Source organism: Acomys minous (assembly GCF_964271855.1).
Source record: "Acomys minous genome assembly, chromosome: 11".
NCBI lineage: Eukaryota > Metazoa > Chordata > Mammalia > Rodentia > Muridae > Acomys > Acomys minous.
The window spans coordinates 21,162,236-21,188,198 of record NC_140492.1 but is presented as its reverse complement, the minus strand read 5'-3'; the positions used below and the strand labels follow the sequence as shown (position 1 = coordinate 21,188,198).

At 39.6% G+C, this 25,963-nt stretch overlaps 1 protein-coding gene and 1 long non-coding RNA gene across 5 annotated transcripts in view; one reads left to right on the top strand and one right to left on the bottom strand.

Annotated features, from left to right (window-relative positions):
• Window positions 1–3,436: 3,436 nt before the first annotated feature.
• HSPA13 (heat shock protein family A (Hsp70) member 13) lies at window positions 3,437–14,397 on the bottom strand. The gene is made up of 5 exons (XM_084800846.1): window positions 14,290–14,397; window positions 11,931–12,271; window positions 9,565–9,778; window positions 7,686–7,853; window positions 3,437–6,631 (listed from the first exon to the last, which is right to left on the bottom strand). Exons 1-5 carry the CDS (start codon window positions 14,312–14,314, stop codon window positions 5,964–5,966), a joined length of 1,416 nt encoding a protein of 471 aa, XP_084656972.1. The 5' UTR covers window positions 14,315–14,397; the 3' UTR covers window positions 3,437–5,963.
• A 128-nt stretch (window positions 14,398–14,525) lies between these two features.
• Window positions 14,526–25,963, top strand: part of LOC311608403 — a 201,330-nt gene continuing 189,892 nt past the window's right edge. For all 4 annotated transcript variants that reach the window (XR_014782951.1, XR_014782952.1, XR_014782953.1 and 1 more), the window contains exons 1-2: window positions 14,526–14,781; window positions 22,120–22,256. This is a non-coding gene — a long non-coding RNA (uncharacterized lncRNA). The remainder of the gene's footprint in view (window positions 14,782–22,119; window positions 22,257–25,963) is intronic.

The window sequence follows — 25,963 nt, the reverse complement described above, 5'->3', positions numbered from 1 at the left end:
TTTATAATTTTCTGATGTAATATTTAGCATTTCAATGTCAGGAAAGACAAAATAATTGTAAAATAAACATAGCACTGAAAAATTATCAAATTAGGACACATAATAAATTATATTTTAATAGGTTATGACTTGCTGTGTTCTGATGTAGCATAAAACACACAATTATAATTACAACTTCATGTGAGTTAACACTGAGAAAATTAATATAGTCATCTTATAATTATTTAGAATCAGTACAATTTTAATTACATTAATTGCTTATATATGCTGCTTCATGTGTATATCATTAGCATCTTTCTGAACTGGAAGCAGAAGACTTAATGAGCATATTTTGATTGTTTTAATTAACCACAAATAGGAAAGGCAAATAGACTATTGCCAGAGCAAAATATTTAATTTACCTATATCTTTTGTTCACAGGATAATTCTGTCTTCAGTTCCAATAACTACAGGGCAGATGAACAAATAAGCTAGAGTTTTGTATCTTTCTCAGGCCCTTTTGGAGTTATTTTTTTCTTTTTTGCACAGTAGTCTGAGGAAGAGATAGCTACTTCCAGGTAAACAATCTAATGCTTCTGGAACTGGATTGTTGCTGCCACGTGAGCCAGATTCCCACGTGGCTCTTCTCAGAGTCAAACAGAAAATTGAGCGCCCAGGGACGGGGGAAAAAAAAGTAAGATACAGAAACGGTGAAAATGGGTGGGGTTTTCTGTTGTTGTTGTTTTTGTTTTTACAGCAAAAAGCACCCCGTCAGGAAGCGTGGGGTCTCCAGAGATCACACAGTGCTATGCAGTCTCTGATCGGGTCTTTTTATAGGCCCCAGACTCTTTTCCTTTTGATCTTTCATTTCCACTTCCTAGACTGAAAAAAACTCCAAACAGATGGCATTGTTCAACCAAAATAGTCAGAAACCACAAGTTATTGTCCAAAGAAAGGCTTTGAATTTGCTAGATGGTCCAGGTTGATAGCCGACCTTGTTTTCTTAGCCTGTTCTGTATGTTGTGTGGGGAAGCTATCTCCTTCGCAGTGGGTCTTTCCTGTCAGAGTGTTATCTTTTGGCTTGCTACTCTGTCCTGCCTGGCTACTCCCTTACGACCTCCTCATTCTTCCGGTTGTATTTTTTGGTCATAGCCCTCCCTGACTTATTCTGCTAAGGACCTGTTTTATTTCCTACATTGAAGCATCCTTTTCCTCTTCCTAGACTGTTAACATGCTAAAATATCCACTACATGTTCTTACTTCCATTTGAATTTTAAACATCCCTGCAGATTCTCTCTGGTCTTGCCTTTTCTACTTGTACAAATTTCATAACCAATCAGATCTTCGTTGTATTCGCCAACATCCAATATCCAGCCAGCTCAGTGGATTGGCTGTATGACTTTTGGTGGTAGGATCTGTTTGTCGAGACTCAAATCTGATTACACACAGAGAGGTGTTGTTTTGTAAAATGTGTGTATGCTTACATTTGACTGGCTTTTTTTTTTCAGTGTCAAAATATTATGCCCAACTTATTGATGAGGAAAAGACAAATTTATTCAAATGCATTAGAACTTTGTGGGGTTTTTTGTTGTTGTTGTTGCTGTTCACTTTATAGATTATTGTCAATACTTGCTTTTCCTAGTTCTTTTCTTTCAGGCTTTGCTGGAGTCTCTTCTAACTGACCTTTGGTATTACCACTCAATTGGTCTTGCCTTATCTACCTCACAGGTGGTCTACTCTCAGCCGCCATTTTACCTGACTTGTCCTTTGACACCACGGGCACTCACTCTCCCATGAACTGCTTTACCTCATTGTCCCGGCACCACACTCTTTTATGTGTTCTTCCACTTCCTGATAAGGTTGGTCTGCCAAGAAAGCTCCTGTCTTGAGTCCTCAACATAAATAGTTTGTTCACTTTTCCGAGTGCTTACTTACTAAAATCCAGAGTAAACACCTTTACCATGTCAAGGCATTTCTAACTAACATACTGAAAAGGAAACTCCTTTCATCAACTCTTCCTGTTTCTGGTCTTCCAATTCTTAACTGTTATTGAGCCCTATCTATTTAGTTACATAGCTCATAGCTCAGTCTTTCTTCCCAATAGCATGCATACTGTGTAAGAGGAAGATTTTTAATTATTTTTTCAGTGATGACCTCTAGTACTTAAAAGAACTACTATTGGACTGGAGATATGGCTCAGAGGTTAAGAGCACTGGCTACTCTTCCAGAGATCCTGAATTCTATTCCTAAGCAACCACATGGTGGCTCACAGGCATCTATACTGGGATCTGGTGCCCTCTTCTGGCCTGTAGGGGTACATGTGGTAGTTTGACTAAGAACGGCCTCCATAGGTTCATGTATTTGAATGTTTGTTTCTGAGGTGGTGGAACTGTTTAAGTATAACCTTGTTGAAGGTGTGCCATTGGGAGTAGTCTGAGGTTTCACTTTCTCTCTGCTTCCATCTTGGGAATCCTATGCACACTCTCAGCACCATGCTTGCCATCTGCCACTACACTGCCCATCAAGATGACCACACACCAACTCTCTTGAAACTGTAAGCAAGCCCCAATTACATGTTTTTTTTTCCTCTTTTGTTTTGTTTGTTTGGTTGGTTTTGGTTTTTGGACACAGGGTTTCTCTGTGTAGCCTTGGCTGTATTGGACTCGCTTTGTAGACCAAGCTGGCCTCGAACTCACAGTGATCCGCCTGCCTCTGCCTCCCAAGTGCTGGGATTAAAAGCATGTACCACCACGCCCGGTACTTTGTTATTGTTATAAGCTGACTTGGTTATGGTCTCTTCCCAGGAATAGAACAGTAACCAAGATGGAAATTGCTACCAGGGAGTGGCACATTGCTGTAACAAGCCTGACTGACCTTGGGACTTTGGATTAGAAAAGCGGTTAAATGCCTTAAGTGGGGCTTAACAGGCCATAGGAGTATGAGCTTGGAAGATAGCGCTGCTGAGGACAGTGTGGACTGTGGAGGCCAAACTCCAGAAATGTCAGAGGGAAGTAAGATTAGAGACCATTTATTTTCTTCTCTGTTGGAGACTAAGTTGAAGGATTTTACATCAAAGTCATTGGCAGAGGTGTCAAGACACAAGTACTGACCATCTGACTGGGTTATTAATGATCCCTCTTATGCAGATCTATGATGAAAAGGAGGAAGCTGGATGAAGAGAAATATTACCCAGTTTTGCAAATGTTTTTATTTCCTCAGACGAGGGGATGAGATGAGGGCCAGTCCTAAGCCTTTCTAGCTCTTTCTGAACTCTCACTGGCTGGTTGAACTCAAGCTTTTCTGGCCTAAACTCTCCAAGCTGACTGGTTCAAACTGGCTTCTCTTGTCTTCTGACTGAAATGCTGTGCCTGACCTCAAAATAATTCTGACAATATATTTTAAAGGTAAGGAGCGTATTTCTAAAAAATAATAAAATGAACTTAAGATGGGAAGCAAATTTTTGTCCAAAAGAATAACACAAACTTTATTAGAAAATCATGAAGTATTAACTGTCACCTGAAAGATTACAGTTTGGTGGTATGCAGATTGATTAACTATGTGGATCAAGTCAGCACTTGACTCCACTAGTTAGAAGCCATGGCTTGTTAATCAGAGTCCTAAAGAAACTGTTCACACAAGAACCAGCTCTTCTAAATTAAAATTATGCAGAAAATACAGCTGAAAATTCCAGAAGGCAGAGAGGATGCAGGAAGATTTGACATTTCTCAAGTTAGACCACTTGCTACTGAGCATCTGTAAGCAATCACATCAACTCTGTCTTCTTTTGCACTTATATACACAAAAAACATACTTCAACCTAGCCATGGGTAGAAAATAAAGTACACAATTTAAAAACAAAACTGCAAATTGGTATGCATTTAAGCAAAATGCGAATTACCTGTACACACATATTTAAGAGGCACAATCTGTTCTATATAGTAACTGTTATACTGGATTCATATTATACACAGTGGTATCTGTTACTTGGTCTGAGTAAAAACATAGTACCAAAACATTGATGCAAAATAAATTACTTATTACTTAGATGTTTAAAGTTACACACTTCAAAAAATCCTAGCCAAATATACAACTGAAAAACTCATTTTATGAAAAACGATCTCAGATTTTAACAAATGGCCCCTTTCAGGATGCATTTGTACCTTTTAAATAAACTACCCTGACATCAAGGCTAGTTACACACAGCTCTCTAACCTGCGACTGAAGACAATTCCCTTTGTTTAACACTGCAACTATACTAGAGAAGAGGGTGCTAACTTCTTCTCCCCAACTCCAACACTTCTGGGCTATTTTTTCACAAAAATCATTTACCTTCCCATTCTAGCATTATTTATCTGCTCTGTTTCATAGATGGTTTCTGTTCATGTCTTCAGTCCCATCAGATATGAGACGGTCAAGTTTGCTGTTTATAACTGTAAATGAATGTTGAAAGCTCATGTGGAGACTGAGGGATAACTTGAATTCTTGAGTCTCAAACATACTCACAGACCTTTTTCGATCTAAACTCAAAGATTCACAGTCTTGAATATTTTCAGAATGCTGTGAAGGGTCATCTTTGGCATTTCTCCACTAGTTCTAAAGTAAAGCACAGCACTTTATGTTCTTCTTTCTACCCAATGCACAGATTTCAGTACATGGAAGGACTGGTACTTAACAGCAACTTCACTACTGAGCAAAATCTTTTTTATATAAAGCTGCAAAAATTAACACCTTTCAGCATTGCCCTCTGTGAAGCTGAAGTGTTTGATCTTATTGAATTTTTCTTAGTTCTTTTCTTTAGTTATTACAACACTGATTAAACAGGATACACACTTTATGAATAAGATAGCCAGGATACAATTCTTGTATGGGAATGCTTCATTAAGGAAAAAAAAAAAAGATATATATTTTCCAATAACATGGCCACCACAAAGCCAAAGTACTGGTCCCTGTGGCCATCTGGGTTACTTCCCGTGCCCCCTTTTGCCTTTTGTTTTAAGATAGGGACAGGGTCTCACTAAGTTGCCTAGGCTAGCCTATCACTTCCTGGGTAGACCAGAAAGGCTTTGTACTTGTGAGCCCCTTGTCTCAGTTTCCAGAGTAGGTGGGTTATATAGACTTGCACTTCTAGGTTTGGCCCTGGAAAAAAGTAAACAACAGAACCAACCCCAAACAATTGCTACAAATGCAAATGTCTTAGATAGCAAAAACTGAGAGAGTAATGCAGCTTCATTGTGACATTAACATTTTGAAAAGGCAATCGATAACTCTTTATACTGTTTGTAGAATTGTGAAAATACAAGCAGAGAATGATACCCTGAAGATAACAGAACTTGTAGTATAGACTGGGCATTTCTATTATCTGGCAGAAAACAAAAACAAACAAACAACAACAAAAAAAAGAATAAATCTTCAGCTATCTTAGGAAGAAAAGCTGGTATTTTTAAATACATTAAAATCTGTAGAATAACATGTAAAAAGATAGTGGATTTTTGAAAGTAGAGTTTATATGGCAGTTGATGAATACTATCTATGCAGTTTAATACCGCTATTCCCAAGCCAATGCAAATACCTGACATCAACAGTCCTTCAAGTATTGGTCAAATTAAGAATTACATGTGATACCCAAGTACAGAATTATCAGCCCCTACTAATAAAATTCAGTAAGAACTGGGGCCTTATAGTTGGCACTACTGAATGGTTCCAGAATAGTAAGTGTGGATGGCTCCCTACTTCCAGAATACAGAGCAGAGTTCTTCCTCAACTCTGTCTCTTTAGAAATACTATGAGATTTTTTTTTCCAAACCAAGCAGGACCCATCTGGTAATATTCAATTCTAAAACAAAACACTATGTAAAATTTCCCTGTATAAATATCCTGGGGAGAATCTGTGAGCGACTTCATGTACTTCTTTTCTGGAGGAGGCTTCACAATGGAGACCATGAACATCACAGACAAGACCACAGTCAGGGGCTCTCCCTCAGAGTTCAGTTGAAGTTGGTTTTCTGTAAATGCTTATTGGGAATCTCTAAAGCACTAACTTGGAGAGGCCAAGAGCCTCCATCAATCCCAGCTTGGATGGCCACTCCTGTCACCACTGCCAAGTCAGGGTCTACAGATGTGTTGGGGTCTTTCCCAAAGAACTCCTGAATGACTTGGCGGATCCGAGGAATACGAGTAGAGCCCCCAACCAGAACTACCTCATCAATTTCAGTCCTGTCTAAGTGGCCTTCTTTTAATACTTGCTGAATAGGCACGAGGATTTTCTGAAAGAGATCTTCATTGAGGGAATCAAAGAGCTTGCGGGATACCTCCATCTCAAATAAAACCTGGCCTTTTCCACTCTTGCTTTCAGAAAGGCCAGGTCTAAACACTTTGTTCCCATGGTGACCATCCCCTGGGGTAAGCTGGTCTTTTGGTACTTCAGAGTCACCATTCTGAGGTTTCTGGCTGTCTTTTTCCTCTACAGTGAGTAAAACTGACACCTGGGCCGACTGATGAAGGGTCAAATTTAATTTGACCATTTCCACAGCTTGCCTTAATCTGTGGATTTCCTCTTTCCTGGAAGGGAGAAAGCCATATGTTTGATAAATCTGTTTATATAAATACTGAAGCAGCCTCTGATTGAAGTCTTGTCCTCCAAGTTTATTGTTTCCTAAAAGAAAAATTAAAAAATTTGTTATACATGTATGCACATAAATATATATTCTGTATGTTAAAATATTCTAAGAGTAACAAATCCTGTAATATATTAAATATTTTATAAGTATAAAAAGACTTATGTTAAAATCATTTAACCTAAATGGTGAGGGCAGATGGTTATCTACTTCCAGATTCTAGAATCAGTTTTACCTCAACTATCATCTTTTCTGTTTCTATTGTATACCATTGATAAATAGTGCATAGCTAGGTTAGAAATTGTAAATGTCTAGAAGGGAGTGTTTCAATGACATCAAATAATTTTTGACAACACAAAAAATGAAGTCATAGACTGACTTGTGAAGCAGCTATTTAAAACACTAACTTACTATTCTCAACAGAAGAAAAGTGATTTTTATGATTAACAGGTACCAATAAATATACATTTACCCTAACTATTAACAATTAAAAACTTAATAGAATTATTTCTATAGGAAAGAATATTGCAGTACAAACTCAAAGTATGTATCTTGGCTCTAATGAATCTGAGGCCAGCCTAGTCTACAAAGCGAGTCCAGGACAGCCGAGGCTACACAGAGAAACTCTGTCTCAAAAAACCAAAAAAAAAAAAGAAAAAAGAAAAGAAAGTCAAAAGTATGTTAGAACAACTATACAGCTCAACCTAAGCACCCTTGCCTTTTTAACCTAAAAAGGGCAAATCCAAAATCTTAAAGAGAAGATCTTATTTCTTCAGTGATATTAAAATTGCATTTAAGACACTTACTTTTTATGAAGCATAAAACAGATGGAAAAATTTGAAACTCTTTATTTCAAAGTTTTCTTCCTTTATGCTCCCTGTACTATCACCAAGAAAGAGCCCTAAAGGAACTTATCTGACTGAGAAGTCCAGCCATTTTATTTTGACAGTTAACTTTGATCCCTACGTAGACAGATATAAGCAACAATATACAGAAAGTCTCAATATATTCTGAAAACAAAACCAACCTGCCACATGCTAGGTATATTGAGGGAAACATGTTTTAACCTCTTTAATTCTACATTTCTCTTACCAGACATTGCTCGCGTTAGAAACATCCCTCCTTGTTTATTCAGTAACGACACATCAAGGGTTCCTCCACCCAAGTCTATGACCAACACGTAGAAGACGTCAACTTTGTGGAGACCATAGGCCATTGCTGCTGCTGTTGGCTCATTTATTACTCTCAAGATCTTCAGTCCTGAAAGATCCATGAGAGGAAAACACTCTTTACTTGACTTATAATAGCATGCTTGTTTCTTCTTTAACAGTGACAAAAGCAGTGGGGAAAAAAATACGGTAGTATAAAAAAAACAGAAGCCTTTCACTGATACAACTAAAAATATTCTTAAAAATTACACCATTAAAAAAAGAAGAGCCCAAATTTAGTATGTAGACATTTCATTAACAGTTAAAAAAAACAAAACAAAACAAAAAACTCCTCCTACCTTTTCTAACACTGATAATCTTCTTGGAAATATACAGTTATGGAACTGGGATAAGCTGATCTTTTGCACAAGATCTCGTCACATTGAGTAAGATTCCTGCTTTTAACTAACTTACACACTTAAGAGTGATTATAGGCAGGAATAGTGGGTGCAAGCCTGTAATCTCAGCACTCAGGGAGGCAGAGGCAGGTGTATCTCTGTGAGTTTGAGGCCAGCCTGGTCTATACAGTGAGTCCAGGACAGCCAGGGCTACACAGAGAAATCCAGTCTCAAAAAGCCAGAAATAAATAAAATAGAATATGGTATTATGCTTCAGGAGCCACACCCACATTTCAAACTCTGAAGAATTCTACCACGCATCACCCTGTCCTTCCCTTTAATTATAAAACTTGAAGGATAGCAGGCTACCAAGAAGAGACTTGATACCCTATGAGCATATACAGGGAGAGGAGGTCCCCTTCAGTCACAGTCATAGGGGAGGGGAGTAAGGGGAAAATGGGAGGGAGGGAGGAATGGGAGGATACAAGGGATGGGATAACAATTGAGATGTAATATGAATAAATTAATAAAATATGTTTTTAAAAAAAGAAAAAAAACTTGATCACTCGGCGCCAGCCACATTCAGGGTCCTATAGTCACACTTAAGTGTCACGTGTCAGTGAGGCATACCTCGTCATCCTATAAGCCTCCCCTATGCTCTGACTAACCTCTGGCCCTTTATTCTTACACGCATGCCAGTTTCTGATAAAGACTGTCCCAGGAGCTCTGAACAAGAGGTGGTTAATGCTCATGAAGCGAATGGGAAACAACGAGGCACTGTTGAGTACCATCTATTGGGAGGGGAAGGCAGCTTCTATTACCGAAGAGGGGGGAAAGCACACATCCCCACAGTAAAAAGTTCCATACTATGCTTATTCTACGCCTCTATCTAGTTGAATACAAGCACCACAACAGCAGGATCTACAGGACAGGGTCACATTGTTTTCACCTTGGAAAGTCTGGAAACATTATATTCACCTTAACAAGGAAGACCATAGCTTTCACCAGCAGCTCAGACATCCCTCCCAGCCTTTGCCATATGCCTGATTAGCTTTCAAAACAAAAACAAAAACAAAAACAAAAACAAAAAACAAAAACAAAACAAAACAAAACATGCGTTTGAGGATGCTTGTGTCCTGGGGGACTGAAGCCAGGCCAGGCTTTTCCGGTTCAGGAGAACTAATCTACCAGAGAGCTACATCCCCATCCCCAGACTGCTTCCCTTCCTACCCCCTTAATATAAACACTTAATGTTGTACCAGAGTTCGTAATTATTATCACAAATCCATTTAAATAGACAGTTAACTCATCGGCCGTATAGTTTATGTGCCCACAGCTGATTTACAAAATGCTAATTCTTACTGCAGAATATTGTTGTCCTAACAAAATCTTGAGAAAAGGCACATCTGTCTAGGGTGCTATTACCGGCAAGGCTGGCAGCTTGGATTGTTGAATTTCTCTGTTTTAGGTCAAATTCTGCTGGTACGGAAATGACAGCGTTGGCAACTGGCATTCCGAGGTACTCCTCCGCCATTTCCTTTAGTTTCAGCAGCAACCGAGAGCCGACATATTCTGGAGAGACGATGACGGTCTCATTACTTGTCACAGAAAACTCAGCCATTCCGTTTTTGTGCAAAACCTGTGAATAAGGTTTGAAAAACAAGACTGTAAAGATATGCATGCATACATGTGTGCATTTACTTTCATATATAAACATTGGATTTACTCAACAAAAACCTTTATGAAGTAATAAAACTCACTAGCATCTACCCAGTACATTTTTCCAGATCACGGTTTACTCATGAGATTCTTAAATTTTGTAAAAATAAATCCATGCTACAGTTTTAAGTAATAGAAAAACAAAAGTCAAGAATTTAACAGGAACTTAGAATTTTCTTATTACATACTCACTGGAAAAATGAATAATAACAATAACACAGAAGACTTTTTTTATTGGGAGCGGTATGTTTTTAGAGCCCTCAGTGGATACCTTCTCACTTAGACAAAGCACTTTAAAACTTCTTGTCAAAATCCACATGTAGCTGTCATCACTAATACTGCACGTGGGGGCCAGTGCTTATCAAAATAATTTCAACAAAAGCACAGTAACACTTGCAACACCTGATAACCAGGACGGCCACCAAGTGAATAAAGGGCAGACAGAGAACACAAGGACCAAAGGGACGGTACACACTGTGGGTGAGACTGAGACACACAGTGAAGGATCTCGCTATACTCCTTTAACAATCCACACATTGGTTATTGATGGGATTTTACATCTCATGTTCTTAGATAGTCATGGAGTAGATAGATAAAACCACAGGAAAGAAAACTCCAGAAAGCCCAGTCACAAAGGAGGCAGCACTGTATTGGGTCAGCTGTAATAATACTACTACTTAGTGAGGCTTATTCATGTAGACTCATTGGACCAGGTTGTAAGTCAGAAGAAAAGTCCCACATGGGATAAACAAAAAGAAAAATTACATGTTTTAAGAGCAATCACTGAAAAAGAAATACCTAAAAACATTAAGAAAGAAAACTAAAAAGGGGGAAATAATCAAACCAGTGGAAAGGCTAAGAGTTCATACTAATTACCATAAGAATCAAAGCCACTTTTTTAAAATTGAGATTTCATGAATGCCTCATAATTTGATAAGAAACAACAAATTATACATCATAGATGATCAATTGAAAAAAGTAACAAAAATATGGAGAAAAGCTATTTCTTTGTCATTAAGGAAAAGAGACACATGTCAAAACAGGACAAAGGAGAAGAAATGAAGAGGCAGGCACATTTCTGTGTGTTCTAGGCCAGACAAGTCCACAAATTGAGATCTGCCTCTAAAATGGAAAATAAATAAATAAATAAATAAAACCAAAGAAAGAAAACACCACTAAATACAACTACTGGAAAGCAAAGCAATGATATCTAATATAAAATGCCATTGTTCATTTGTGGATTGGCAAGCACAAAATAAACTGGACATGGTGGCACAGGCCTACGATCTCAGGGGTCACTCAAGAGGTTGAGGTGTTCTGGTTCAATGATTGCTTGGCTATGTAGCAAGCCCCTACCCCAATAAGTAAATAAAACCATACTGCCGACTGACGATACAGACAGTCTGAAACAGTAAATGTGAAGAGCATGTGAACTTTCTGGTTTAACAATCGGAGAATATAACTAAAATTCCTAAAAAAATCCCCACATATATATCCCATTCATCAATTCTACAAGGAAGGCGGTTCGTATGCAAAGATATATAAATCTAAGAATTCGTACTGAATGTAAAAAACTAATGTGATAACCATCAAAGTACGATAAGAGATACTGACGAGGTGAATCAATTATGTAATAAGACAGTAGTTCTGCAGGCACTGAAGATAGTTAGATGCATCTACTAAGTGTGCATGGCATACGGCTGCACTTCACATAAGCTAGGAAACACGAAACCCAGTGTACAAATGTTACATGCATACAATATGTGCACACCTAGAGACTATCTACTCATAGTACACGAGGCTTCCTCATCCTTCCTAAAATATCCTGACAGAAGTAACTGGATATTGTGATGATGGCAGAGTAGGGACACAGCAAAGCCTTATTTCCTTGTCCAGGAAGTACCAGGAAGTCACTGTATTGATTCCCCCTGAAGCTGCTGTGAAGTTTCTCAGTGAGAGAACACAGCTCCCTTACAGAGAAAGCCAGGAGAGATGTGCAATGTATAGCCAAAGGACTAATTGAAAAAGTACAATGAAATTACATTGACACAGATTTCAGATTAATTTCATACCTTAAACGGATATCTGCCAACTTCAGCCTCCAACTCTTCCGGGGTGAAAACCTTACCTATGAATCTTTTTGCATCATATATTGTGTTCTGAGGGTTTGAATCTGCCAGCTCGAGGCTTTCATATCCCACATACACGTCACCATCCGCGAAAGACACCATGCTAGGTATGCTGATGTGCCCATTTTCATCTGGAATCACCTTCACTTTTCCTGTCCCAGGAAAAAACACACCAACGGAACAATAGGTGGTACCCAGGTCAATGCCAATCACTTTTGGAGTAGGCAGTGGTAAATACTGTTGTGCCAAGTAGCCAGCCAACAGGAGAGTCAAAACAGCTGAACCTGAAAAAAAAGTACACAAATACATCTTTATGTAATTACAATATATTGTTCATATAGCAAAGCTCCTTAATAACACTCTTGAGACAAATCATAAAATACTTTACTTTATACAATTAATACTTCTTTTAGATAACCCAGTTTCCATATTCCAATTAGCTACAATTAAAAATAACAATGAGAAAAACAATCAAAACCCCTCACAACTCTATCTTTGTGTAATTTGTTATGTGAGAATAAAGAAATAAAACGTAAAGATATTTCAGTAATATTTATGCTGGGGTTGAATGGAAATATGGTAAGTGTGAATCAAAAGCTGGATACAATCCAATTTCTTGACCCATTCCTGTTTAGATTGATAGCTTCGCAAACACTTTTTACGTGTCATAACTAAAATAAAATGCCATTATGAAATTCGCACATCAGAAACTTTTTTTCCACAGCAAAAGCTTTGGTATTGTAAGGCTGACATCTTTGGTTCTCCTGATGAGACCTGATAGGATAATGTCAGATGGGGACGGATGCTGGGACTTGCTGCTGGACTCCAGGTGGAGCGATGAGAGCGGTGGAAAAATGGGGGTGGGGTGGGGGGGGGCAGGGAGTGACAGGGGGCTAGAAGGACACAGAGAGTTCAGGTGCCCCACAAGGAGACCATCAAGGCTCATGGATGTGAACCCAGGGAGGCTGGGAGATTGGGAGGAGGTTGGACCAACCAAGGACAATGCACGCAGTGAACCTAGATCCCCTGTTCACATGTAGCCAATGGAAAGCTCCTTCTCCACTGCTGTGGGGAGAGCAGGGACTGCCTCTGACATGAACTCAGTGTCCCCGATTTTATCACTTCCCCTTGATGGGGAGCCCCAGGGGCACACGGAGGAGGGGGAAGCAGGCTATGCAGATGAGACCTGATAGGCTATGGTCATATGGTGGGGGAAGAGGTCCCCTCCTGTCAGAGGTCTAGGGAAGAGGAACAAAATGGAAGAGGGAAGATCGAGGGCATAACAGTCAGGATGTAATGTGAATAAATTATAGTAAAAAATTTTTAATGGGTAAAATACGTATGCTGGATGCACCAATTTTGAAAATTGCTTAGGTATTACTGTTACCTCATACCAGCGTGTTTTTGCATACTTAAAACTCGAATTAAGGATACACTTCTAAAAGAGGTAGTATTTAGGGAAGGAGCAGACAAGTGCTAACCCTGAGCGCAACAACACACGGCAGCTTCCTGAAGGCAAGTTTTGTTGACCGTTGTATCTGCCAGCGAAAAGCAGAGGCTCAGCAAATAATCAATTAAAGAAAAAGAGCAAATACAAACGTTATGCATAGTGTACACAAAAGCGAATTAGGACATCACTCTGAATTTAGAATTAATGTGTCACTTTGTTTCAGTGGTCCGTGTTATACACCTGTCCCCACTCAGACCCATGCCAGAAACCCGGAATGTCAGGCTGTGCTGCTGCTGGTAATTGCTACCTCGTTCAGATAAACGCCCGGCTCAAGAACCTATCCACTTACTTGTCTCTTCCAACCTACAGACAAATCTTACAAGCATTTCATCTGACCTTTTAGCCAGGGAAAGTGATTCCCAAAGGGTATGGTCGGAAGTGAATCCAGCTACGGAGGCTCAGGGACCAGAATCCCTCCCAATTTGGCATCCCGAGTAAAGCCAAGCGCCTTCATCTCAAGATCTTACTGCCCGGTGGCTTCTTGGAGCCTCCACAGAGAACCGAAGTCAGCTACCAGTTCAAGACCCGAGGGCTTTCTTAGACATGCGCATTCCTAGGCCTGCGTCCTTCAGACCTGTGGCTGGTGGCAGGACCCCCAAGAGGCCTCCACCAGCCGGACCAGCCTCCAGGCACCCCGCCCCCACAAGCTCCAAACAGCATCAGCCACCTTATCAGGTTCCCTTCGGCGGCGTGACTTGGGTTTAGGAGGGGTGAAACAACCAACCCTGCCCACCCAGACCTCCTCAAGCCGCCTCGTGAACTGCCATAGCAGCAGACCCCTGAGATACCGACCTAAGATCGTCATCTCTCCGGCCATCAGTCCCGCCGAACAAGCAGAGGGATGACTGTACCGATGGAAGGCTCCGCCCTCTAGCAGCCGGCCATCCCACAGCCTCCTGGGAAATGTAGTCCGTGCACTAGGAGACAGATGGAGAAACTATGGCTGCTACCATAGTAGGAACTCCATCTACCATGAGGCCGCGGAGCGGACTCCTCTCAGGCCAGTGAGGAATGAGTCGGCCTCCTCACACAAGGCCCAACGAACCAGGTTTTGTTGGGGAGCAGCCTCCGGAAAAGACCGGAGTTTGTCATTCATCAAACCCGAAAAGCCGCGAGTCTACTTGCCATAAAAGCAGGTCTTGTAGCCCCGCCTCACCGCGTTGTATTGTGGGAACTGCAGTTCTGGACTGTCCAGAACTTGGAAGGAACAAGAAGGGAAGGAGGATAGAAACTATTAAGAACCTGAGGTGTTTTTCAGCTGGAGCCGGTGGGCAGCGGCTTTAGGTGTGTCCACTAGTAAGGGGAGCGGGGGCTGTCTCAGAAATGGACTCTGTTGCCTGCCTGCAATTTGGTCACTTCCCTCTGGCGGGGCTGCCTTGTCTGGCCACAGGGGAAGGAGATGAATGAATTAAGTCCTGATACAACTTTGAGTGCTGTGGGTGGGTAGTGGGGCTTCCCTTTTCCGAGGAGTAGGGGATGGGAGGGAAGGGTGAGACTTAGGGAGAAGAGGAGAGAGGGAGCTACGACCGGGATGTAAAGTGAATAAATTAGTAAGTGAGTAAGTATGTAAAGTGAATAAGTAATGAGAATGAAAAAGAAAGAAAGAAAGAGAGAGAGAGAGAGAGAGAGAGAGAGAGAGAGAGAGAGAGAGAGAGAGAGAGAGAGAGACTCTGAAGTGGGTTGTGTTACTACCAGGATGGCCGGGGATTCAAACTTCTGGTGTTTTGTTTTGTTTTGTTTTGTTTTAGTTTTTCTTTTGTTGTACCACCTCCTTTCAGGCTTATTTCTTTGGTCGAAATCAAGATTTTATATATATAGTTTTTGTAAGCCCTCCAAAGTCCTCTTGGCATTCCTAGAAGAGGCTCAGCAGTACTGCAGTCCTACAGGAGGCCCGCCACTTTGCACTGTAAACAGTCCCGAAACCCTTAAAAGCGTGACAGCTCAGTGCTGTGGCTGGCAGTAAATCAATTCACGAGCTCTTCGGGAATGAGGTTTAACCAAGACATTTTAAATCGAATATCAACATTTAAAAATGTTCAGACAGCTGTGAAACATTAAACCTTTCTCGTTAATTATGTCACAAATGGCTAGAATTGTCTTCCTGGACTGGTCCTGTCATTTGTGTTGCCTATCATATTAGTTACTTTTCTCCTTGCTGCTATGAAACACATTGTCAAAGCAACTTGAAGAAGACAGAATGATTTATATTGGCTCAAAGTTCAGGAGTACAGTTCATCTCCCCAGTACAGCGTGGCGGCAGGACCTTTAGCCTGCTGTTCATATTGCACCCAGCCGGAAGCCGAGAGAGGAAATCCAAGTGTTTCTCCCTGTTTTTTAAGTTCAGCCTTGGACCCGCTGGATAGAATGGTCCTGCCGATAGGTAGACGAGGTCCTTTCATCTCAATTAATCGGGTCAGATACTTTCTCACAGACATACCCGGAAGTTTGTTTCCATGGTGATCCTGAAACCCATTATATAAAAGATTAACACAACTATGGAGGGTGCTTGTTATTAGTGAATAAAACCCGATTTTTTTCTCACTGTTCAATATTTAATATGACTTAACGACTCCTGCTGAAAGTGATTTTACTATTAATATTGAAAAGTTCAAGCACACCTAAGGCCCAGAGGCTTAAATCTACCTCCCTGTCTTAGCTTTCAATCCCATGTGACAAGTCAACTAGCTGAAGGAATAAACCTCTAATGACTTTTTAATTGTGTAAACTCTTGTATTTATCTCTATATTATCTATCTAGTTACCTGTCTGCTTTATCTATCCTTTGTCAGTCTGTCTGTCTATCGATCTATCTATCTATCATCATCGATCTATCTACCTTCCTATCTAGAGATTATCACACATATGAAGTATGGCTAATAGATATCTATTATAATATACTTTTGTGTTTTTAAGTACTTCGTTATGTGAAGTATGAAAAGCATATAAATATATGAGTACTAGTCACCGAAATTCTTATGAGCAAAGCATAATTCAAACATACAATTGATTATGGGTAAGGATACTTTTAACAAGTATTATTAAGGATTTACTTAATAATTAGCTAATTACTAAATTAGCTAATTACTAAAAAATTAGTACAATGGGAGCCCCTGGCAACAATAAAAGAGAAAGAGAGCGCGAAGGTGAACACAGAAATTTAGTGTGGTCTATCCCATAATAAGAAACAAAATTGCAGAAAGCCTATACAATTTTACCTAGAAGAGCCATTTCAGTGTTTGCCAGTTTTCTTTCTTTCTTTTTTTTTTTTTTTAATTTGAGAGCCAAGGTGTAAATTTCTGGAAGGATAAGAAGTAGCCAGGTGGAAGTAGTCCATATAAGGCTAATCCTATTAGCGACAGCATAGAAGCAGAAGACCATCACACTCACAAACCATGGGACCAACATCATTAGGATCAGTCACTTGTGCCAGAAAGTGGTCATTGTAATTCTCCCTGCCCACCATGCTGTTGTTATTTGAAAGAGAAATGTCTCCTATTGGCTCATGAATTTAGACAGTTGGTACCTAGTTGGTGGTGCTGTATGGGGGAGATTATGGATGTTTTCGGACATGGAGGCTCTTTGGAGGGAGCACATCACCTGGAAGCAGGCTTTCAGAGTTTATAGCTTTACTGCACTCATGGTGCTTCTTGTGTATGTTGAGTTTTGGCCTTTTAGCTTCCTGTACTGGTGGCCTGATGCCATGTCTCCCCTGCCGATGTGAATATCTAGCCTTTTGGAACTGTAAGCCAGTAAGAACCTTTTCTTAAGTTGCTGTGGTAGTTTGAGGTTAATATGTAAGCTCTCAGTTATCCCTGCCACCATACCTCACCCAGCCATCTTGGATTCTAACCCTCTCAAACAGTAAGCCAAAGTAAACACTGTCTTTTACAAGTTTCCTTAGTTACAGTCTTTTATCACAGCAATTAAAGGAAACTGATACAGTCACTTTCAGTTGATGATTTTAATCACGGCAGCCAAAGGGTAGCTAGTACACACATACCCTTTCCTCTTGCAGTTTTCATTTGTTTAGTATGCAACAACAGAATTCGTTATCTCAGAGTAGAAAACTCTTACCCTCAGAGAAGAATAAAGCAGGTTATTTTTACTGTTACTACTTTAACAAAGTCTCTTAAAACTAATACAGAGCTGTTATTTTACAATTCTATAGGTCAGCAATTTGCTATATGTTTTGCTAGATCAAGATCAAGTTGTTTTAAGAGAAAGAGAGAGTAAGACTGGGAGGAGAGGAAAGACAGGCTTATGACCAGGATGCAAAGTGAATAAATTAATTAATTAAAGAGATCAAGTTGTCAACCCACTTAGGTATGTGTAAGGTTATAATATTATTCTTCATTCCCAAGTAAGTTTCCTTATTGGAGATTTCTCTTCATATTTTTTGGTTAATATATTTATCTCTATTATATGTGTATTATAAATTAATAGTTGAATATGGATAGATTTTCTAATTAGTTTTTTTCCTTGGACTATGTCTTTTTTATTAATAGGTATAAATAGGTTGACTATCTAATATTAAGTACCTGAGAAAGTAAATTTATTTAGAAGTAGGTTGTGCCATGAGTAATTACATAGTTATGATGTCACATTAAAAAACAACAGCCTTTTAATCTAATATTACTGTTCCCTTTAAAATATAAATGGCTAAAGATATAGATACAAGACATTTCATGTGACAACAGATGCAAAGACAGGAGTTAAGCCATGAAAGGCTCACGCTTGCAGTAATGAGGAAGATAGAATACTTTTATAGGCGTCAGAAGGACCATGGCTCAGGTAAAACTGAGTTTGGACTTCTGTCTCATAGTTCTGTAATGATAAGTTTCCCTTATGTTAAGTCATACAGTTTGGGGTACTTTATTATAGTAGACCCAGAAAAGTCTTCACAATCTAAAAGGAAAATATTTAACTCACAACAACCAGGCCTGGTAAGTAGGATCTGTACTTATTCCTTCAAGATCTCTTAGTAGTGTGTGCAAGAAAGTAGTCATTTTGATTCTTGATTCATAGAGGAAGACATAGACTTCTGGTTATTGCCATGATGAAAATACATGATACTGCCCTTCACTCAAGGATGGGAAAAAACCCAAAACATACAGAACAAAGTTCTGACCTTGGAAAATAGGTAGAAAGTGACACCATGTCCACACAAACTTAATTAGTAGATGTGTTCATTTCCCCCTATTTGTTGAAGTAAGAGTTATAATTTGCATCCTCTATTCTGCATTGTACTCAGAGATTGAAATGTCTATTTTGTCTTCTTTCTTTCTTATTACATTTGATTTGCTACTATAATGAAAAGACTTTCAATAACACATCAAGAGTAGAAAGAACCATAATTAATTAACATTGCCTGACATGGGATTGGATATGAAATGTGGCACATCTGTTATTCCTGTCTGATCACACTATTATATACACTCTTTTATAATGTTTACTAGTTACTGAGAATGTCCAAGATAAAGAAGTAAATAGACATATAAATGCAGGTGTCTTGTTTTCTATTGTGTGTTCATTTCCTAGGTTACTGCTAACTTCATTATGAGTGCTTAATATAGCCACAAAAGGGATGAATAGGAATAGTAAATACAAGAACTAAAAAGATTTACGTATAAAAGCATGTGAGGTCTTTAGTGTGTGAGTGATGGCTGCTTATAGATTACAACATGGTCTAGCCCGTTTAGATATTTCCACCACATGCTCCACATGAAGATTAGATTCAGCTGAATGAGTGATTGTAGGGCTGTGTATTGTGCAGGCCATCACACGTGTTTATAAAAGAGATTTGACATCTAGTCTATGAGCCTTTCCTAATTATCTGTGTTTGTAAACAGTATACTGAAAGCATTTTTTTTATTTCAGTATCAATATTATGTAAGTTTATGTAAACGATATGCTCATACATATAAAGATAGCTAAAATTGTTCTTATATTTTGTGTATGACACCTGCTTCAAAAAAAAAACTCGCTGTTGTAAAAAGAGACTAATTGATGTGGGTTAGGTTGTGACTTTCCATACCACTCTTGATTTATGTGTTGCTGCACTGGAGATTGGACCCAGGACCTCATTCATGCTTGGTGAGTAGCCTAGCCCTGAGCTACAATCACTCAGCCCTACTACATTTGTTAAAGAAAATGGTTTATCCTTTTTGAGTTATTTTCTATTGTAAATGTAACTTTCAATAAAAGTAATGTACAGTAATAACATTCAAATGATATATATTAAGGACATATATGGTATATAATATATGTATATGGTATATATATAGTGTATATAATAAAATTAGCTGTCCTTTTCCTAGAACTTACCTTGAGCAACATTCTAGAGCCAGTAAGCTTATTTCAGTGCTGTCTACTTGAAGGATTTCAGGAATTAGCAATGAGTTGTTTTATTCATGAAGCTTATGAGCTCAGAGGACCTAACAAAATAGACTGATGCCCTAGATTTATTCTTTTCTATGTGGATTCTTTTATTCTAAATTTTAGGACAGCTAAAAACATTTTCTTTATATAGCCTATTGTAGAAGGCTTAAACATCACAAAAACAAAAACAAAAACATAAACAAAAACAAAAAGCAACCTTGGAAACTAGCCGGCTTCCTTGGATTTTTCTCCTGCATGGATATATATATAGCACTTTTATCAATATAAATCAGTATCAGTTTTATCAATATAAAATATAATCACTTTTCATCAAAATAAGATATAATCACACTTTCCTATAATTTACTATGTGTTTTACATGTTTATTATTTTCCCCCAGACATGCTTCAGAAGATGGGTATGTCTTCTGCTTTGCTCACTGCCTTCTTGTTGAATTACTGATTTTTTTTTCTCAAGCTCAGTTTTGTTTTCTCTTCACTCAGCGCTTACATTTGTTTTTCTATCTATCTATCTATCTATCTATCTATCTATCTATCTATCTAGACAGTGCCTTGATACCATAATACAAGATGGCCTGGAAAATATTGTACTTACTATTGAACTGGCTGAGACTTCACTGTAAATATCCTGGATCCATGTCACAGGCTGGGATTCCAGCTGCGAGCTAACACTTCTACTAGCATTTTGTCTTATATTAATCTTACAGAATATTTTGTACATGATAGATTATACAAATGGTCTGTCCTAGTCAGCTTTAACGGCCACCGTGACACAACATATAATCATTTAAAGGAATAAGCCTCATTGAGGAATTGCCATATAACATTAAAGTGGGCAGGTTTGTGGGGATTGTCTTGATTGTTACTTAATTCAGGAGGGCCTAGCCCATTCTGGGTAGGCACCATTCCATGAGCAAGTGGTCCTGAGCTGGATAAGAAAATTAGCTAAGCATGTGCCTACAAGGGAGTCAGCAAGAAGCATTCCTCTGTGGTTCTTTTTTAAATAATTAACTTAGTCATTTTACATCCTAATCATAGTCCCTTTCCTCCTCTCTTCCCAGTCTGACCCTCACTCTTTCCCCTATCCTCCATCCCTCTACTCCTCAGAAAAGAGAAGCCCCCCTCCTCTACCATTCCACCTGAGCACATCAAATTATATCAGGACTGAGCACGTCCTCTTCCACAGTGGCCTGACAAGGCAGCCCTGCCAGGGGAAGTGATTAAAAAGCATGCAACAGATTCCTTATCAGAGACAACCCCTACTTCCCTTAATAGGGGACCTATATGAAGACCAAGATGCCCATTGGGTAAATATATATATGTAGATCCAGTCCACGCATGGTTCTTGGTTGGTGCTTCAGTCTCCGCAAGCCTCCCTGGGCCTAGGTTAGTTTGCTCTTTTGGTCTACTTGTGGAGCCCCTGTCCCCTCCCAGGTCCTTCTATTCTTCCCCAAACTCTTCTACAAGGCTCCCAGGGCTCTGACCAATGTTTGGCTGTGAATATCAGCATCTGTTTGGGTCCTTTGCTGCATGGAGTCTCTTAGAGGACAGCTATGCTAGGCTCCTGTGTGCAAGCATAGCTGAGTATTGCTAATAGCGTTGGGGATGGCTCTTTCCCATGGGGTGGTTGTCATGTCGGGCCAGGCATTGGTCTCTGTGCTTTCTTTATCCCTGCACATCACATAGGCAGGGTAAATTTTGGTTGAAGTTTTTGTGGGTGGGTTGGTGTTTCCCCCTTTTCACTAGGAGTCCTGTCTGGTTAGAGGGTGGCCTCTTCGGTCTCCATGACTCTGCTACTAGTTCTCTCAGCTAGAGCCACCCCCATATTCTTCTAGGAGTCTACCCTGATGTAGGTCTCTAGCTTGTTTCAGAGATTTGCCTGCTCATAGTTTCTCTTCCCACTGCAAGCCCTCTCCCCACATCTGATCCCCTTCTTGCTTCTAAGTTCTTGCCCACGTTCCTGTTCTGACTCCCCTCAATCATGGGCGATCACCTTGTGTATTAGCCAGATGAGCCCTGTCTTCCTGAGTTGTTTTTAGTCATGGTTATTTATCGCCACCAAGCTTCACCAAGAACAGAAAGTGATACCAAGAATGGGTATTCTTGTGGTGGACAGACATGTGTCTTTTGGTGCTTGTACTAGTTACTTTTCTGTTGCTGTGATGAAACACCATGATAACAGCAACTTAGAGTACAAATGTCTATTTGGGCTTATTGTTTTATAGGGAGATGGCAACAAGCAAAAGGGACACTTCCAGAGCAGGAAGCTGGGACAGCACATCTTCAGTTGCAAAGGAGTAGCGAGAGCAACCTGAGAGTATGGCAAGGCAAGGAAGTCCCAGAATCCACCACAATTAAGGTAGTATCTCCATAGGTGCTGCACTGCCTTGTGGCCACACACCAGGGTCAAGTTTTTGAATTCCTAGCCTGTGGGTGGTGTCCTTTCTCCTTCAAATTACCTTGGTACCTTAACTATTTTATTGGAAGAATATGGTTTTGGAACTTTGTGTGCTCAAAGCTTACTAAACATTCTGTAGGAACGTGGAAGATAAGAATGCTGAGAGAAATGCTGCCCATCGAAGTGTAGTTTATAAAGTTTCAGAAGCAAGGGAGCCCTCTATCAGAACTGGGGTGGGAGCCATTTGAATTACATTTTAGCTAAGAATCTGAGTGGCTGATCAGCTGGATTACAAAGACATTAGCATCACCGAAGTGAAACTTTTGGTATATCATAGCCCATAGCTGGCGGGTGTTTTGTTTTGTTTTGTTTTGTTTTGTTTTGGGGGCAGGTTGCTAGGATGCATTTCAGGCTCACTGCAGAACTTGGTAAAGACTATGTGACATCACACAGATAGTGTTGGTTCTGAAAGCATGATGTGGTCATGGAGCATAGTTGAGTCCTGGTACCATGGGGCAGAGTCAGACTCTCTATGGAGAGGCCAGTTGGTGAAGATGCTACCTCAGTTGCTGTGGAGACTCCAGGATATTGGAGATGCCAGGAATGGGCGACACTTGTAGGTGTGGAGAGGAAGAATATTAAGACAAGTTGTGTGTGCCCCAGATGGCCAAAAGACTGCTCAGGGAATGAGTGCCAGATGGTGAACATTGAGCTTACCGGATCAGGATTTACACTGCTAGGGTTTGGGTTTCATCTAATTTTTATGTATGCCTTGGTTCTTCTTTTATGGAATAAGAAGTAGTTAACTTTAAAAAAAAATAGAAACCTAAGGTTAAGAGACTTTAGACCTTTGAAAAGACATTGAACTTTTTAATCATTGGAACTTTTAAAGACTGTGGCACTTTAAAGTTGTACTATTTCATACTATTATATTAGCATGAGGCTTGAGAACAAGGAATAAAAAAGTGTATGGTTTAAAATGATATGCTTTTGTGTCAAGTTGACATAGACAGTTTTAACTGTCAACTTGACACAGTCTAGAGTCATCTGAGAGGAGAGGCCAGGATTTTTTTTTTTTTTTGGTCTGATGAAAGTAGAATGATGTGTCTCTGTGACATGTATTTGAATTTTCCTGATTGTTAGGGAAAGATTTTTGTGTTTATTTTCCTTGTTCATATACATTTGCACATTTTTCTAATAATTTTTCCTTTCCAAATTATGGTGGTTCTTTTTTCTGTATAGACATTAGTTTAGGACTGCTTATTGAACATAATTCCTATAGTGTTAAATGGCCTTCATTATCTATCAAGTTGCAGGGAACATAGGTCTGTTTCTAGCTCTCTTCTGTGTTACTTCCCAACTGATCCAATATTTTATTACATCTTTGTACTAAATTGTGCTGTTTCTCTGGACAAATATATTTACTTTATTCTTCCTCAGAGTGTGTTGTCTGATTTTATTCTGGTTTGTTTGTTTGTTTGTTTGTTGGTTTTCAATGAATAAAAAAATGTGTGAAATGACCAAACTTGATCAGGGCATCAAACCTGGGGCTACATGATTCTTCTCAAGGTCTCCCCCTAGTCTGTCTCACCAGCATCTTCCTTGCTCCCAATCTGAGACCTGATATGTTGAACTTGACATTGGCCTTCAGATCATCTCTGTTTTTGTGAATTCTTTTTGGCTTTCTCTTGAGTTTAATAATATTTACTTTTTAGTTCCTTAGAGATTTTCTTCAACTTCTCAAGAGCTTAACATTCAATGAAGCCAAACTTTACATGCGCCGTCCTCTCGATAAGTCTTTTTATTTTAGCTAATATGTACTTTTCTGGAAATGTTAAGTTCTCCAGATGTCTTATGGCACAATCTTAAAACTCAGTCAGATGTGCAGTAATTGAACCTAATTGATGGCCTGTGAAATATCAGTTATTTATGGGTGAGGGTCTGTAAGAGGGTGAGAAACTTTATGTTCTGCCATTAAAGTCAACAGACTTGTCTCTGTACTGCTTATTATTGTAGAAGTCATATGGGATTGTGCAGTGAGATAGCTATAATCGATTGCTTCTTTCTCATTTAGAAACCATAAATCAGAGATTACTTGATATTCATACAGGAATATCCTCACCAATAATAGTGAAAATCATGCAAAACCAAAGGCATTCTTGAAAAATTATGTCAATAGTTTATATGAACCCTAAAAACTAAACCAGAATGTAGAATTATATACCTCTAAGTAGAGAATTACTAAAGCAAACCTAAAAGATGTGTCAGATGGCTTTGATGTTCTTATCTAGTATTCAGTGTCATGCCCTATTGTGTCTCTAGAATGCATAGAATGAATTTTGTCATTGTGAATTGGAATGCTGCCATTCGACTCCTCAGCCAGACTTGGCTATCGGTGCTCCTGCTTTCCGTGATCAGGGGTGGAAGAGTCCACCGCAGTCTGGCATGCTCCAGCATCCATGTAGCTCAGTATGAATTTTGAGTTTGACATGTGGCATTATGAGATTAAAGCAGGGACCAGAGTCATTGTCTGAAGAAGAGCACAAGCTTCGGGACCAGAATAGCCTGGCTTCACATCCCACTGTACAGTATGAGGGATCTCTCACTCCTTGGGAGGCTCAGAGGACTGAGCTACAGAAGTTGGGATCTCTGAATCCCTGGTAGGTGTCTTTTTTATATTTTTTATTGAAAAATAAAATCATTCATATTACATCTTAATTGCTATCCCATCTCGTGCATCCTCTCATTCCTCCGTCCATCCCACTTTCACCCCATTCCCCTTCCCTATGACTGTGACTAAGGGGGACCTCCTCCCCTTGAATATGAAGCTAGGGTATCAAGTCTCTTCTTGGTAGTCTTCTATCCTTCCTCCGAGTGCCATCGGGCCTCCCCATCAAGGGGACATGGCCAAATAAGGGGCACCAGAGTTCGTGTGAAAGTCAGTCCCCAGTCTCCACTTAACTGTGGAGAATATTCTGTCCCTTGGCTAGGTCTGGGTAGGGGTTTGATGATGACTGCACAAATTGTCCTTGGTTGGTGCCGCAGATCGAGCAGAACCCCTGGGCCCAGATCTGCCCATCATAGTGTTCTTCTTGTAGGTTTCTAGGACCCTCTGGATCCATCTATTCCTCTATCTCCTATATTTCTCTCATCTTAGGATGTCCTCACCACTATCCCATTTTCCTGATAAGTGAATACTTTCATGAGACAATACTCCTTGACCTAGTGTCCAGATATAAGTGAGTATATACTATTTGAGTCTCCCTGCTTCTGGGTTAGCTCACTCATTATGATCATTTCTAGTTCAATCCACTTGTCCACAAATTTTGGAAATTCCTTGTTTTTAATAGCTGAGTAGTATTCCATAGTGTAAATGTACCACAGTTTCTTTATCCATTCTTCTACTGAGGGACATTTAGGCTGTTTCCATGTCCTGGCTATTATGAACATGGTTGAGCATATGTCCCTGTTGTATGCTGGAGCATCTTCTGGGTATATTCAAAGGAGTGGAATAACTGGGTCTTGAGGAAGCCCTATTCCCAGTTTTCTGAGATAGCACAAGATAGATTTCCAAAGTGGCTGCACTACACTGGCAGGGGTCTTTTAAAGAGGAAGTGAAATTTTGCATATTCTATGCTTGAGAAATACCACAGTAACATGTAGTTCTGAAC